Source organism: Halichoeres trimaculatus, unplaced genomic scaffold (assembly GCF_033239565.1).
Source record: "Halichoeres trimaculatus isolate MK-OKI-2021-1 unplaced genomic scaffold, fHalTri1.1 fHalTri1_scaffold_5, whole genome shotgun sequence".
Lineage (NCBI taxonomy): Eukaryota > Metazoa > Chordata > Actinopteri > Labriformes > Labridae > Halichoeres > Halichoeres trimaculatus.
Genome location: NW_027437183.1, coordinates 38,029,091 through 38,044,697, shown reverse-complemented (window position 1 = coordinate 38,044,697; position 15,607 = coordinate 38,029,091). Strand labels below are relative to the sequence as shown.

Here is a 15,607-nt window from a genome sequence, read left to right as displayed (position 1 = left end):
ATATGAATACTAAAATAATTTTTACAGGTATTTTAATGGCTAGTCCAGTAAATCTTCTACATCCTCCTAAATATGTCAAGAACTTTAATCATTTCGGCCATCACTGTATAATAGTGACTTGTATTAGTAACTTTGTTTCTACAGCAACATAAAAACATTGGTTTACCAAGTGTTTTATGATAAAAGTTCCAGGGAAATAAATACTTCAAATTAAATAGTGCAATAATAAAACGAAATCAAAATGTAAAAAATAATCTTAATAATCATAATCTTAATAATAATGATAATAATAAAACAACAACAATAAAAGATGGCAGGAAAAGTGAACCCAGGCCGAGGCAGCATTAGAACCTGTCTGAGATCACGAGGACCTAAGCCCAGTTCCTTGTACCTGGCTAATTTATCTGGATCATTTCAGGATTACCCTGACATCAGTCAGACTTGTTCTACTCCTCGGAGCAGATTAATCCTGAAATTACTATAGCAGCAGATCTTAAATCTGCCCCAGAGCAGGTTTATTAATGTGAACCTAAAGACACACACTCAAGCTCCCTTCCTAAGAGATCCAGTCGACTTAGGAGCAATGATAATCTGTGCCACATTTCATAGGGAAAGACTGATCCAAGATCCATTTTAGTTGTACTCAGCAAGTCAGTATGCTCTAGACATCAATGTTTTCTCTCTACATTTGAGTCAGTTGATTTAAAATGATTTCAAATTTCATTTTTTTTACAGTGTAGTAGAATGATAAAATCATATTCAAAGGCATTTTTTTTTCAAAATGTCTGATTTTTTTTAAAATGAGAAACACTAGTTACATCAATTGGCATTTATCAGTTTCACCAACTGACCACACACTAAAGATTTCAGACTTTGATCCATATTCTATAGCTGAAATGAAACTACAATATTCATCGGTCTAAGGTGAATGATCACTTTTGTTTTATTCCATCAATTACTTACCGTTTAAATACCCAATTTTGAATAAATATAATATAACCGAGAGCAATCCTTCACAAAAAAAAATGGCAAATGGTCAAAATTAGCAAAGAATTCAGTGTTTTTAGACCTCAAATACAGGAAAAAAAAACAAAAACAAAAAAGAAAAACAAGGTCACACTCATTTTTAAACAACCAGATACTTGAACAGACGGGGAGATCAGAAATCAACACTGGACGGGATAGCTGAGATTTTCTATCAAAGCTTTTATGCCTGCTGCTCTCCACCAGTCTGTCATTTCTCTTGTTAGGTGACTTCATGCCAATCTTGGTGCAAAATTTCTAGCAGCTCAGGTTTGATTGGTTGCTTGTGAACATCCGTCTTCCTCTTGATCACATGCAGAAGTCTTCACTGGGTTTCAGGTGTAAAGATTGGGCTGGCCATGACGAGAGAGTCTCCAGCTTGTGATCCTTCACGCACACCTTGAGTGACCAACCTTGGTGGCATCATAGAGTGTTACCCTGTAGTGGGAAAACAAAGCCCGGAGCGGCTCAAAGTTGGCTAACATTGTTAGAGCAGAGGGTAGACCCCGTAGGGAGCTTGATTATACATGTTCAACGACATACAGTTCGCTTTGATTTCAGTTCTTACGACGTTCAGGAGCACACCGCGCCGCTTATCGTAAGCCCTCCGGTCCAACAGGTGGCAGTATGCAGATTTAACGCGTTTTTTAACTGCATATCTCCCACAGTGCAGCGCGGTTGCTGTTATCAAAGAGAGATGCAGTAGTCCAGAGCTGAGTTTTGTCTCCAGGACTTATTACCCAGCCGGGAAGAAGCCCCTGTGTTGCCGTCTCAGTCCGCAGGATGAGCGGCCTCCGCACCATCCTCACCTCCTCCGCGATACTCGCCACGCTCGGGCTGGGTTACGGGATGTGGTCGATGATCGCTCCAGGAGAGGAACGGCGTAGAGAGCTCATCAAGGTGAGTCAGCCGAAAGGGAACCGGTCTACTCGCAAACTGTAACCACAGACTGTCACTACAGGCCATAAACCGAGGTGTTGTTGGTTAGAAGTTGGATATTCGACAGACATTCATGCTGGAGCCAGCGACGCAAAGCTGTCACTGTGAAAGAAAGATGGTAGGAAGACGGTAACCTCATCTCCTGACGGTGACCGACTGCTGTCTTCAACTCCTTCCATGTTTTATAACCGACTGTCCTTAAACCAATATTTACAACTTATACTCATTTGGAGTAATACGAATAACCACGATCTGTCCGATATTTGACGTTTGCTGTTTTTAACATGGATATTCTAATGTAGTAATTATTGTTGGTCATAAAACATGGAAGTTATTGAGGCAATATGATTAAAGTATTACACTTTTAATAATAGAATATCAATAACAAGAGGAAAAAACACAAATATTGGACAAAAATTGGCTTGCCTCAATCCTCCAAGAAAGGATAATTAAGGAAAATTGATTCAAGGAATGTTGATTTGAAGAAATATGATTGAAAATTTAATTTTGCTCCCATGAAACAATGACGTGTTAATGGTCTAATTTTTGTCACCATTGGTTGGAATGAGCATTGGGAGAATAAGTGGTTACGGTCTTCCTGACCTCTTTCCAGGGGCGTATTTAGTCGTTTGGGGGCCCAAGGCAAACCCAGTCAATGGGGCCCTTGTAACTCATCTTCCTCAGAGCTAGACTGGCCTTCCCTGGGTCCACTGTCTCTTTCCCAGAATCAAGGCATGAGACAGTGCTAATCTTGTACATGGTAACATAACGCAACTAAATGCATTTCCTCAAGTTCTGTATTTTAGTTTGATTTTGAAAAAAGTGAATACATAATTTAGTCCACTTTGTCCTGGATTCGAAATCTTTTACGGTTAATTGACAGCTTATTTGTCCCACAGTGGGGAATTTACAGAGTAACAGTAACAAACAAGAAAGTATGAAGTGAAAAACATTACAATAGGTAAATATTTAAAAAAATAATTTAGTAAAGACAAAATATGTAAATATCGAGCACAACATCAAACTGGAAAAAAATCTACTGAAAGAGGTGATATTTACAGTTACCATACTTTTTGGTACTATTATTTTAAAGTTAATGTATTTTTATTTGACCCCCTGTCCAGTGAGTTATGTATCCAAAAAAGAGATTTTGTACAATAATGTTTATCACAAACTCAAAAAGTTTGATTTAGAGAAAATTATCCTGTTTCCTGGGCTAGATAAAGTCCTTAAAATCCTAAATGTCTTATATGTTTATCTCAGATCTCAGAGCAACATTGTTTTTATTCCGACTTGGTTGAAAATAAGAAAAAAATGGGGGAAAAAAAGTGTTTTTTACAACTTTCTAAATGAATCAAATTTTCAGATGTGTTGTAACATGGAATAGCCCATTGAATAAGCAGGGAGGGGAGTACAAAACGATCATTAAAGATTAAGCCTTTTGATGTATTTTGAAGCATGTGAAGTAAGATTTAGAAAAAAAAAATACTTTCAATTGAAGAGAACTTCATAAATCAGTTTTTAAGAGATGCTTTGGGGGCCCCTGGGAATCTTGGGGCCCCAGGCAACTGCCTGTGTTTGCCTAATTGTAGCTACGCCCCTGCCTCTTTCGTGGAACGAATGAGAGCTTTCCGTCGCTGGCCCCAGCACAGATGTCTGTGGAACATCCAACTTCTAACCAGCTTCACCTCAGCAGCCTACCACCATAACCAACTTTATCAACAGAGTAAACCATAGTACCGTCAGTCACAACGTTTCAGCTTTAGCTGCACTTATAGCTTATATGTGTGAACTCCTCAGCTCAAAGAACCGTGCTTAACACATTCTGTTCACATTTCTTATGATATCCACTGTTAAATGTGCAAATGTTGGTCCTGTATATTGACCCAGATCAGGAAGCGTACCCGATATTGTAAAAACCCCAGAGTAAATATATCACTCACATCAAGAATGAGAAGTTTGTGAAAGTCATCAGTTTGTTTTATCAGTTCAAAAGACCAGAGTTTAACTTGTAATGGTGACCAGTGAGGTTTTCATTGGTAAATCTCAATGTGGACTTTTGTTTAGTGTCACAAAATATTTATCTTATTTGTGACGTGTTATGAAAATTAAGTTCAGTTATACATTTTTAATCTTAAAATTGCCTTAAACCATAGAAGTTGGCTACCAAAGGAACTGTCTGACAGTAAGAGTGTGGACGTGTGTGTTTGTGTGCTGATGTGCATGTTTCTAGAGGGGACCACACGTTTAAGGACTTAAGTTTTAATGCTAGCAACATGTGTTTATTTTATAGAATATTAATAAAGAGAAAGGAACCGTAACACTAACAATTGTATAGCGTTAAAAAAAAACTCACACGGAGGAGGGTCCATATCACCATAAGGTGCCTTTTGGACTTGGCAATCCCCATACCCCAATTATTTGTTGATATCATGATGATGAGTGTGAGCCCAATATCCTGTATACAGTCTATGCATTAAACCAGTGACATGCGTTTTTTTATTTTTTTGTTATATTTATGTTCATAAATTAGACAAAAGCCTATTTACTACTTACATAAGGGTTCATAGAGAGTCTCTTTCCATCATATATTGATCCGAAGTGCTGTTATAATCTTTGTGCCCAACGCTGACTAAAACTAGGGATGGGTGAGTACTGGTATCAGTATTGGGTCAATACCAGCATTTTTATAAGGTATCGGTACTTATGAAGACTGTCATCACCAGCTGCCCATACTAGGGGTGGGTAATATAGCTTCAAAATGATGTCATGATATTTTGAGGTAATTTGCAATAACGATATTTATGACAATATGGGGATAAAAAGCAAACAACTTAATATATTGGTTGCTGCTTCTGAATAACAGCATTTTTATTGCACACACAGTGTGCACTTTTCCAATCATATACTGCTACTACACAAGCTTCACAAGCTTGAAATGTAAACTCAACGTTTGTCCTAGAGGCAAAAAATCCACTGATAATAACGTAGCTGTCACATCCTCCTCACATGTCTTCATAGCCTGGTTGGATTCGGCTGCGTGTTTCAGCTTTAGGTGGTGGAACATGTTTGTTATGTTGCCACCCTTCGTGGTAATAGTTCACCTGCATAATTTCCCTTTTAATGTGTTTTGCTGCGTGTCTAATTTTTGGTCAACCAAACCACCGCCACTCCACTGAGGTAGCTCCTCTTTCAGGCACTAAATCCTCATGCGAGGATGAAGTTAATGCTGCCGTATTACTTTCGCTCTTGGCCATTGTTGTTTTGTACACAGCAGGAAGCGTCATATGTCATTGTGTCTCTGCACTACAAATACAGTCAAATGACAAATTTAGATAGTCAAAAAATGATACTTGTATTATCATAGACGGTATATGGCACACCCCTCGTCCATACCCCAAGACAGAAAAAGCTCACGTTGAGTAAGTCCTCACCAGTATTTGCTGCTACTTGCTGTAGTTTGACACACAGCAAATGTGCCTCAGGTCCTGTTCAGACATCACAAATGAACCAGGGGGAGTTAACAGTTAAATTGTTTTATTTTGCTCCTCAGTTCATTAAAAAAAATACTAAAACTCTGACTGTTGTTAGTTTTGTTTTTCACTTTTTAAAATGTATTTTAAAGAATCATAAACTCAGAGAGAGCTGTTTGTGTTTTATTTTGGACTGAATTGCAGAATGACTGGGCTGTTTTGTTCATAATGGACTGTCTTTGTGCTGATTAAAATCGAATGTATCAAAAACTCAAGTGGTATTATTATCGTTGAGTACTTAAGAGGGAGTTCTTATACTGGTATCAGTCTAAAACAAAGTGGTATCGAACATCCCTATCTGAATCATTTTTTAGAAAATTATTGTAAAAAAGCTGCAGACACCTTCTTAAAAACATTACCACCCAAAATAAGGCTGTTGTCTTAATTTAGTCCCTGATTTATTGCTGCCTTTCAGAATCTACCTGAGGCCAACCCACTGAGGATGGAGGAGACAAGGAAGAGGAACGCTCTGGTGATGCAGGCATTGAAAGAGGCAGCTGAAACAGACGAAAACATAGCAAGAGGACTGCGACCGAAATAAACCATCCTGGGCTTGACACCTGTGGGTCTACAGGGCCTGCATGAAGGGACAGCTACTGGGCCAAAACATGGACATTGGATTGGACAATGTCCAATCTTTAAGCTGTAATGTCATCACTTTATGAGACAATGCTGTAATTATGGAATATTAAGATTGTTATTAAAACTCTCTGAACACTGACCCTCCTAGTCTTTGTCTGAGCTATTTTAAAAGACTGCTGGTGTGATTTAGCTTCAGTGTTAAGAGGAGCTTAAAGCTCTGCATCTTGCTCCCAGTGTCAAGTAAGGGGGTCTTTTTCCTAATGGATCTATGGTCTCAGCCATAGACTGTATAAAACACGGACGTAGTCTCCACGATGTCAGCCGTCTGGTCCTGATACAGTGAAATGAAGCCAATCCTCAAGCCCAGCCACACTGGATATGATGCAGGCTTTGAGCTTCCTTTCTAACAGCTATAGGGCGCCTGTCAGTCAGGTGACCTGAGCTGTGTCTCTGATTGGACGATCAGATGGTTCCAATATCTTCCAAACTGCAGAGTTAGTAAAATAAAATCACCCTTCGTACGGTGTGTGTCGAAAGACAAATTGGCATTGGCATTTGAACTAGGCTGTAAATTGGCTGTCTAATGGTGTAAAAGACCGTTTTTTTTGTTGTTGGGCTCTTTTTTTGGCTCGGTGTGTATGTGGTTTCAGGTGTTTTTGCAGCCAGCCTCATGAAAACTTAATGAACAGCAACAGTCTTCCTCAGGACAGCACGATGTTCATTTAGTCAATTTTAGTCTTCTTTTGACTCCAATTGGGGGAAACAAATTAGGAGATAGAGGAGGAGTAAGACAGCTAACCAGCCTCGGTGATACCGCCAGCCAGCCAACTGAGGTAATTTTTTATGCCCAGAGTCATGTTCGCCACATACTGACTCATTATTTACCAAATGATGTGACAGAATATCCCACCAGTGCCAGGTCATGTTACTTTAGGAACCCAAGGACCCCTTTACTCGACGATTCACCCCAAAATGCAAAAAACACGGCAAAAACATGTAGCTGGTGCTAAGACTGGCCTTTCCTATTGAAGCTTTTGGTAGATCTCCACTGAAGTAGAGTTGGGCCGATCATTTGGTGCATTGCCAAATGCTACTTGGTGCAATGGATGCAGATTTTGTTGATAGACAGTCAGCAGATTTAGCAGCACAGGCACAACACAGTAGTCCACGATGATGGTTGCAACAGTACTGTTGTATATGTAAAGCGGAGTGTGACATTGGCGTCTCCACTGAAAACTCTGGTTCGCTGTTTACACAGCAGTAGTGGCACAGCGTTTCAGAAAAAGTCTCACCCTGGAGGCCATTTTTAAATGTTTCTGTGGTCGGCTAATACAACGATTCCGTGTAAACAAGAGGCTGAATCACAACAATACTTTGCATTTCATCCATTGTCGTGTAAACAGCCCCCAGAAAAACACCAAAATAAATTTGGAATTCTGAAACATCTCAAGTGAACTTTCTGAAGTTCTGTCTTTATTCAGATTTTGTCTGCAGAAGCACTGTAGAGTACAATGGTTTGTCATGCCATGCGAGGGAGTAAACCAGCAAAAAATGCAAACAAGAACACAAAACTGCTGCAAAGAAATGCAAAGTTATTGCGAGGGGACGCAAAGGTCTCCTTAAAAAACAATCTTGCCATGACCCTTAGGGCTATGGAGTTAGTGCCTTCCCACACTTACAGTTGAGCCTTTTATTCAGTTAGATGCATCAACACGAATGACCCATTTCCTGCTGCTTGGAGGAACAAAGCGGACCCTGAAGAGAACCTTGAGATCTTTGAATTTCTGTAGCATTGTACCTTCCTTAGATAACTCCGATAATAGTTTTTCAGTTTGTATGAGTGTTACTCTTGTTCATTTTAATTTACCCTTTTTAATGCTTGAGCCTTTCCACAATGACATCTTTTTTCAGGCCAGATCTAAATAGCAGCTGAAAGTGTACGTCCATCTTAGATCAACTATCTACATCAGCTCTGTCTGTAAAAATCTCAAATATCCATGTAAATCTTACAGAGTATATAGACTCCTTAGCTTGAGGAAAAAGCTTGAGCCCGAAGATTTTTTTTTAACTGGTTCCATCTGCCAGAGTTTATAGGCCAAGCAAACAACATCCATCCATTAAACCAAAGTGATTTCTTCTTCCCATATCAAAAAAAGCACTCGAAATCCTCATGGAAAAGCTGAGGGCGCAAAGCATGACTTATCCCTCCCTCAACACACAAAGATTATTGAGCTGTCTATGTCTGTCACAATGTCTAATCTTTTGACTATTTAAAAAGAAATAAAATTATATATATAGATATCTAACTCAGCTTTGAGAGAGCTGTAATGAGTCTTCATCATAGACAGTATAAGTCTTCACTTCATGCTTAAAAACCTTATATTTTACAGTTATATCATGTTAAAAGGGGCAGAGTCTTAGGATCTATCCGAGCCGAACTTCTCTGGAGAAGTGACCCCAGTTCCCTGTTTGCTCGACGACCACGTGTACCGGTTATTTTAAAAACCCATTAAATTGAGACATCGAGGAAATAACTGAAATAAACTCGTTGTTGCACTGACCTTTTGGGGAATTGGTATTACTATATGTAAAGTTTCCATAAAAGGAATATTTTTCTGTTCCCGTTTTTTTTTCTTTTTTTGTTGTTGTTGGTCCTCCAGCCTCACACTCCGGAGCTGTAGGTGGCGCGAGTTTATTTACACGTTGTATCGTTCGCAGCCATTCGTAGTGGAGGAAGAAGAAGTTATCCGCTTCCTGCTCAACGATCTGCATCACATCTAATCAAGTATGTTTTTACCTGATAAAATATAGAAATCGACAGATTTTTTGGACAAATGTTTCAACAGAAGGACCGGTCGGTTCTACCCCTGCTCTTATCATTCATTTTCCTAGCTTTAAGACAATGTAACGCGGGTTAGCAGCTCTGCTAACGTTACCCCCGCTACTTGGCTACCCAGTTAGCACTTAGCATGCTATTTAACGTCCGTGCTATGCAAAACCTGTGTTATCCATAAAATGAGCAGACACGTGGTCTGCAAGAGTGCATTATCGTAATCACATCTTAACAGATTCGTCAAATAACGTGAACAGGCCGCATTGACGTCAGGTTAATTTGGTTTAAGTGCCAAAACGCAACAATAACGCTAATCTACTAAACGTGGATGAGAGCAAATGTGAAAACTGTAATCTATGCAAATCACCCTGTTGTAAACATATACGCAACCTGCATGTGTTTCGGTGAGACGGTCGTGTGTAAGAGAGGCCTTGATGATAAAACGCTGCTGTGAACACAGAGATTAGCCACTGTGCAGCTTAAATCAAAATGTAGCCTAACGTTTAGCTGAGAGGTGACTACACTCAACACAGAGCCGGTTTAGCTTAAAGAGATGAAAAGAGACGGGTTAGTTAAAAGAGAAAACTACACAGACAGGTCAATTAAAAGAAAAAAAACACAAAGTTGGGTCATTTTAAAGAGAAAACCACAGAGATGGGTTAGTTAAGGGGAAAGCCTAAGAGGCAGGTTAGTTAGAGAAAACCACATAGATTGGTTAGTTTTCCAGAAATCCACACAGACAGGTTAGCCAGCAAGAAACCGTGTTTGGTTGGGAAACTAGCTCAGCACATTGGACTAATTTAAAATGTTTTATTTCAAGATTCTTTCTATATTAATTTATTTTTCATCATTTTTTTTGGTCTGTCAGAGCGTCTTTGTTTTTACATGTCACAAAACATCAGCTCTGATTAGGGTTCTGAACAGAAACTGACACTAATGTGATGAGTCCAGATCAAACCAGTTCTTGGGCGGGTCTGTGCGGTATATTATGAAACGACCCTTTTTAAACGGCTTTAAATTAATGTCTGGTATCTGGTCCATGTCCCAGCAGGATGCCTAAATCAAAGGAAGTGTTGTCCTCCACATCCGGGAGTGACTCTGACAGTGAAGTCGAGTCAAAGGTTTGTGTCTTCTTTTACTTATGATATCTTGTCTGAAGTCTTTGTAGCTTGAATGCCTCTCTATTAAAATCAACATTATTGAGATGTGGTGGGTTTTTTAATCGGCAACATGTATCAGGTTATGATTATTGTTTTGTTATTTAATTGACATAAAAACTTTTGGAGATTAAAAGCTTCTTCTTCAACAGTGTCCTGGCTGAGAGTAACAGCCCCACAGTTTATAGAGTTTCTGAAAGACAAGTAGCCGTTAGGCCTGTCACAATAACAAATTTTGCTAGACGATAATTTTCCAAAATATTATTGCTGATAAACGATATTATTGTCAATATTATTTTGATTTTTTCCCTTTTTTTCACTGATGTAATTATGATAAATGGGATAATAAAGTGAGTACACCTTATCAAAAGCAAGAAACTTTCATTTCTTAAGAGTATTTAACTGTAATTAAAAGGTCAGGATCTTTTAAATAAAATAAATTTTAAAAAAAAATCTAATAAATTTAACAAACAAGAAAGAGAAAAAAATACAATGAAAATGAAATGGACTCTCTTTTAGAAAAAAATACATGTCAATGAAAATAATTAATACTAATTAAAAACAATAAAACATAGACCCTGTCTCTAAAGAAAAACAAAACTCCAAAAAATAACAACAATAAAAACTATAGCCTAAATAAAAGGGAGTTTATTCAGTTCCTGAATTGTTTGTAACATTAACTTTTTCCCAGTCATTCCGTACTGTCTGTCAAACATTTTGAACATTTCTGGCTTTCAACCGTATTGAAGGGCTGCATTTCTTTGGCAATGTATCTGTCTTTGAGCACCCACCATCTGGCGCTTTTATTTCTATTTACTTTGCAGACCAAAAGCCTCAGTAAGAGCGGATTGTCAAAGAACAAGGCTCCGCTGCACCTCTCTCTTCTTCTTCGTCGCCACTATTTTCAAACAAATGTGACATATCAGCTCGTTGGTGTTCATGAGCTCACACTTTGTTCATTCTGATAAAAAACAAAATATTCCCACACTGGGACTGTGGCAGGCGGCTTAAGAACCGTATCTTTGGTGCCATCACTCACATTAGCATGTGTTTCCTCCTTACCCCTCAGGACACTCGCTTCAGCTCTCTCCGTGTGTACGCGCGAGAAGCCCCGTCTTCACCCCAAAGATTGCATTTTTGACAGATGCTCACTCCGCTATAAAATTGACTAAATCAGCTATAGAACCTATGCACCCCGATGGTAGGAAATGTAGACGTAGTGAGCCATCTTCTCATTCAGCCTCTTTGGTGGAAAGAGAGGAGAAAAACAAACATGCATGCACGTGTCAGTTTATCGAGGCTGGCAAACTTACCGAGGACGTTTTTATTTATCCTCTGGTTAATTGATTTATTAGTTATCGTTACAGGCCTAGTAGCTGTACATACAAACAGAAGACAAGGCTTCAAGGAAACATTTAGATACATGACAGAACAGAATAGAATGAAATGAGAAAGACTGTCCAAGTCAACCAAAGTCACAAACACATTGGAAAAAGTGCTGCAGCCCAATATTTCTGCCTCCAAACTGATCAACATCATCTTAAAGTCCCTCACTTAGACCATTCATTTAGCTTCAGCTCAGCCATTCCATATTATTCGATATGATAAACTTGCATCATTTTCTGAAAGATTTTGAAGGGACAGTGTGATTTTGGCGACATCTTGTGACTGTTCCATTGACTTATATTGATTAAATGGAACTGAAAATTGAGTTGTGCAGACAGTATCTAGATAGGTAATAGCGACACCAGCGGCTGGCTGGCCTAATCGCTCTTCCTGCAAGCAAACAGGGTGAGGGTTAGCAGGACTCCGGAGTAACATTTAGCTAAGATGCACCTGTGTGCCGAATTTTTTGCTAGGTGCAACAGCACAAAATTCAGGTGCACCCAAATATTCAATTGCCCCACCATTAATGCTGTCAGGTCACCTTTTCATCGCTTTCCATGACCTTCATATAATGTTAATAATTTTAAAACATGAATAAGGTGAACAGAAATGTTTGTCTTTATCTAAAACATAATACAGAAAAAAATTATAACGTGTTTAAAGTGCTTCACTGAGCTGAGATTAACATTTGAAGCTCAAACATTTAGTAAAATAAAACATTTCCCAAACAAAGTGCCTATGCCTAAAGTGCTTCCCTGAACTGAATTGACGTTAACCCATTTTTCTTCATGAGAAGAATTTCTGATTTAAATTTGGTGGACAGCAACTCCTCTTTGGCAATGTATACAACATCAGTGTTTCCCTGAGGCCTCGCCCGTTTTTTGTGTAAAAAGGTTTATCTTTTTCCTTATCTGGGCTGAAAAACTGCTTTAAATGTATTAAACTGACTGATGCGTATTCATGTATAATACATTTTACACTAAATCACCATTGAATATAATATCTATACAATCATATTAACTTCCAGTTGTTAAAGCAGAGAGTGAAGTTAAAGAGGATAAATGGTAATAATATGTACTGTGCACACCCTGATCATCCCTACCCATTTCACTGCCCATGTTTTAGGAAGAATAAAATAAAAATCTCACTGAGTGCTTTTATGTTTAATGTTTTAGGCTAAGAAAAGGAAGACATCTGCCCCTGAAAAACCTGCCAAAAAACCAAAGAGTGGCGAGAGCTCCAAGCCAAGTGGCTCATCAAAGGAAGGTGGTGATGACAACATGTTCCAGGTGAGGAACCTGCGTTTGTGAGGAGAGCAGCAAAGCTGTGTCTGTGGGCTGTGACCACAGAAATGTTCACTCTTGGGCAACAAACTTCAGCTGAACCCTCTGCTGCTAGCTCTGTCAGAGACTCTAAATCCCCCGTACCTGCTGTGTCAGCAGAACCGCTTGATGTGGGCCGGATTGCACAGTGGCACACGGCATTCCTGGCTGTGCTTTGTGTGCATACAGTGGGTCCAAACAGTACACTCACCACTTCACTTTTTGCTCATTTTGTCATTCTGCAATGGATTTCTGAACAAAACAACCCACAATGACAAAGTGAAAAATATTTGTTTTTAGAAAAAAATGAAAATGTATTGAAGCTAATAAACTGAAATGTGCCAAGGGTTGTTGTCCACAAGAATTTTGCAATTTCATTTAAGAGATGCTTTTTTCCAAAGCAACATACAACGCAAGAAAAAATGTAGTCTAAAGGGAAAACCTACGTTGTGCGACAAAGTGCTACGAGTTATTTGGCTGCAGGTGCTGCCATTAAGTGCAAGAAAAAGTGGGTTTTTTTTCTTTCGGTCTAAAACAATGTAGTCACAGGTAATTAAACCAATGCCAACAATATAATTCAACCGGTCTGAGACCCCATGACTCGTTTTACCCCGAGGACAAAGAGGGTCAGATGGAGGGCCTATGTGTTCCCTGAACAGATGAGTCTTCAGACATCTCTTAAAGTAGAAAGGGACTCTGTGGATCGTATAGAGGTAGTCTTGAATTTGATTTTCTGAACTTGCAGATACCCTGATATGAATGTTGAAGTCTTGTCCTTTGTTCAGCTACGTTGTCTTGGCTGTGAGGGTGTGATTATGAAAACCTAGCAGAAAATTCACTGAGAACTTTTGCTTTCTGTCTCCAGATTGGAAAGATGAGATACGTCAGCGTGCGAGACTTTAAAGGTAAAGTCCTGATCGACATCAGAGAGTACTGGATGAACGATGGGGAGATGAGGCCTGGGAAAAAAGGTGAAAACATCTAAATGATGCGTGTTTCAGTGATGTTTGTGTGTGTGGGTGTGGGTGTGGGTGTGTGTGGCACATCATTGAACCAGTGACAGGCGATGTCATATTTGTAATCTGGTTCTTGCAGGTATCTCTCTGAACCCTGAGCAGTGGAACCAGCTGAAGGACCAGATCTCAGAAATCGATGATGCCATAAAGAGAACATAATCATCCCTTTTTGATGTTTGATGTTTTTCTGTTGAGTCACGCTCAATATGTTGGCTAAACAGTTTTATAAGCCTGGGATTGTTTTGTAATGACTTTAAATTGTAATAGTGTGGATTTAGTGTTGTCTGTGTGAGTTGGAGCTGTCGTAGAGAAGGTTTGGGTGGATGACCAGCGGGTGGGGGTGGGGTGGGGAACATCAGACCAGAGATGTTTTTGTATTGAATAATAAACACAAGGCACTGACTTAGTCCTGGTGTCCACTTAAATTGATGGTCATTGAAACATAAATCATTGGTCTTTGTTTTTCTGATCTCTGTGATCTGTAGCTCCAGTATCAATAAACAACAATTGGTCATGTCGTACCTGCATTCCAAAAATGACTTTAGTTTATTACTAAATCAGAGTCAGAAACACCTCCTCATCTTGTTCTGGATCACACTGTGAAAAATCCCTGTGGAATGTAGTCTACAAGAGCCCACACTGAATACAATTCTGGCAATAAAGAATCACTAGAGTAACCTTACAGACACATTCATCATTCAGGAGCTTTAGTTCTGACCTGCCATGTTTTGCACCAATCAGTAAGTCAGCTTGGAAGATGTTCACTAACCGCTTACATGCCTGTTGCATTGCATGTATTTGAAAGCCCATTATCCTGACAGTGTAGTGCAAGTTTGATTTTCATAGAAGCCATTTTGCCTCAGGTCACCTGGGTTAAAGTCATTCAGGTGCCATTACTTAAGACTTACTTAATCTTCACAATAAAGAGAATAAAATTACAACCATAGTTAAAATCAGGTGAACATTATCGAAACAAAAGTTTTTTTGAATTTATGAAATTGTATGATGTCTATTTTTGATAAATTTGCAAAAATTTTGAAATTTTAAAAAATATCACATTTCAAAGATTTTTGCAGTTTTATTTTTTTGAAGGACATGTTTTAAAATATTTTAGAAAGTAAAACATTAACAAAATGCAGATTTTTGAATTTTCAAAAAAAAAGCCAAAATTGAAAAAAACCCAAAAACATTTCAAAAATTAATCTGCAGAATTTTAAGCTGTCAACATTATGCAAAAACTACAAGTTTTATTGCCAGATGTGATACATTTTTAGTTCAACAAAATGTTAACGCATGATTGTATTTATATATTTATTTATTATATGTTGGTCTGCTTTGAAGATTCATACTGTCAAATATGGGTTTGGCATGCTTCGAACCACACTCACCTGTAGATTACCCAGTGTGTACAGACGAAAGTAATTTTTGAAATGAATGAGGGAAGGGGTCAGATTTGAAAATACGCCAGCTACCAGTGGGGTAGGCATAAAACATGGAGGAGTAGCTCGGCAGACAGAGACTGGTTTTGCCAAAAAAAATGCACCCACCTATGGAGTTACTTTTCTGACCCTCTGCTGTCTGCAACTGTGGCCTGTTCATTTTTAACCTGTGTGGGGTTGAAAATGAGCAAATATATGTTTTGATCTTTAAAGCTGCACATGTTAGTCTTTAACTCCCAGAATCCCAGTCAGTTTTTGGTCTTTTTTTGCTTCAGTAAATGTGTCTCATTTTTCTCTGCAAAGCAAAGACCTGCACCTGTACAGATTCAAGACAACCATGACTATAGGCTGATGTAACTAAATTACGTCTTCATTGA

General features: G+C 38.7%; 2 protein-coding genes across 3 annotated transcripts; both read left to right on the top strand.

Moving 5' to 3' along the window:
* The first annotated feature begins 1,686 nt into the window (after nucleotides 1-1,686).
* On the top strand, nucleotides 1,687-6,227 carry uqcc3 (ubiquinol-cytochrome c reductase complex assembly factor 3). The gene is made up of 2 exons (XM_074670755.1): nucleotides 1,687-1,923; nucleotides 5,911-6,227. The coding sequence occupies exons 1-2, from the start codon at nucleotides 1,807-1,809 to the stop codon at nucleotides 6,034-6,036; spliced, it is 243 nt and encodes an 80-aa protein (XP_074526856.1). The 5' UTR covers nucleotides 1,687-1,806; the 3' UTR covers nucleotides 6,037-6,227.
* A 2,514-nt stretch (nucleotides 6,228-8,741) lies between these two features.
* On the top strand, nucleotides 8,742-14,315 carry sub1b (SUB1 regulator of transcription b). Of its 2 annotated transcripts, none has more exons than XM_074670575.1 (5): nucleotides 8,742-8,862; nucleotides 9,959-10,031; nucleotides 12,629-12,742; nucleotides 13,641-13,746; nucleotides 13,871-14,315. In XM_074670575.1, the coding sequence occupies exons 2-5, from the start codon at nucleotides 9,963-9,965 to the stop codon at nucleotides 13,948-13,950; spliced, it is 369 nt and encodes a 122-aa protein (XP_074526676.1). In that variant the 5' UTR covers nucleotides 8,742-8,862; nucleotides 9,959-9,962; the 3' UTR covers nucleotides 13,951-14,315. The 2 variants fall into 2 exon arrangements, with proteins under 2 accessions (XP_074526676.1, XP_074526675.1); XM_074670574.1 differs by having other exon boundaries at nucleotides 9,962-10,031; nucleotides 13,871-14,314.
* The last annotated feature ends 1,292 nt before the right edge of the window (nucleotides 14,316-15,607 follow it).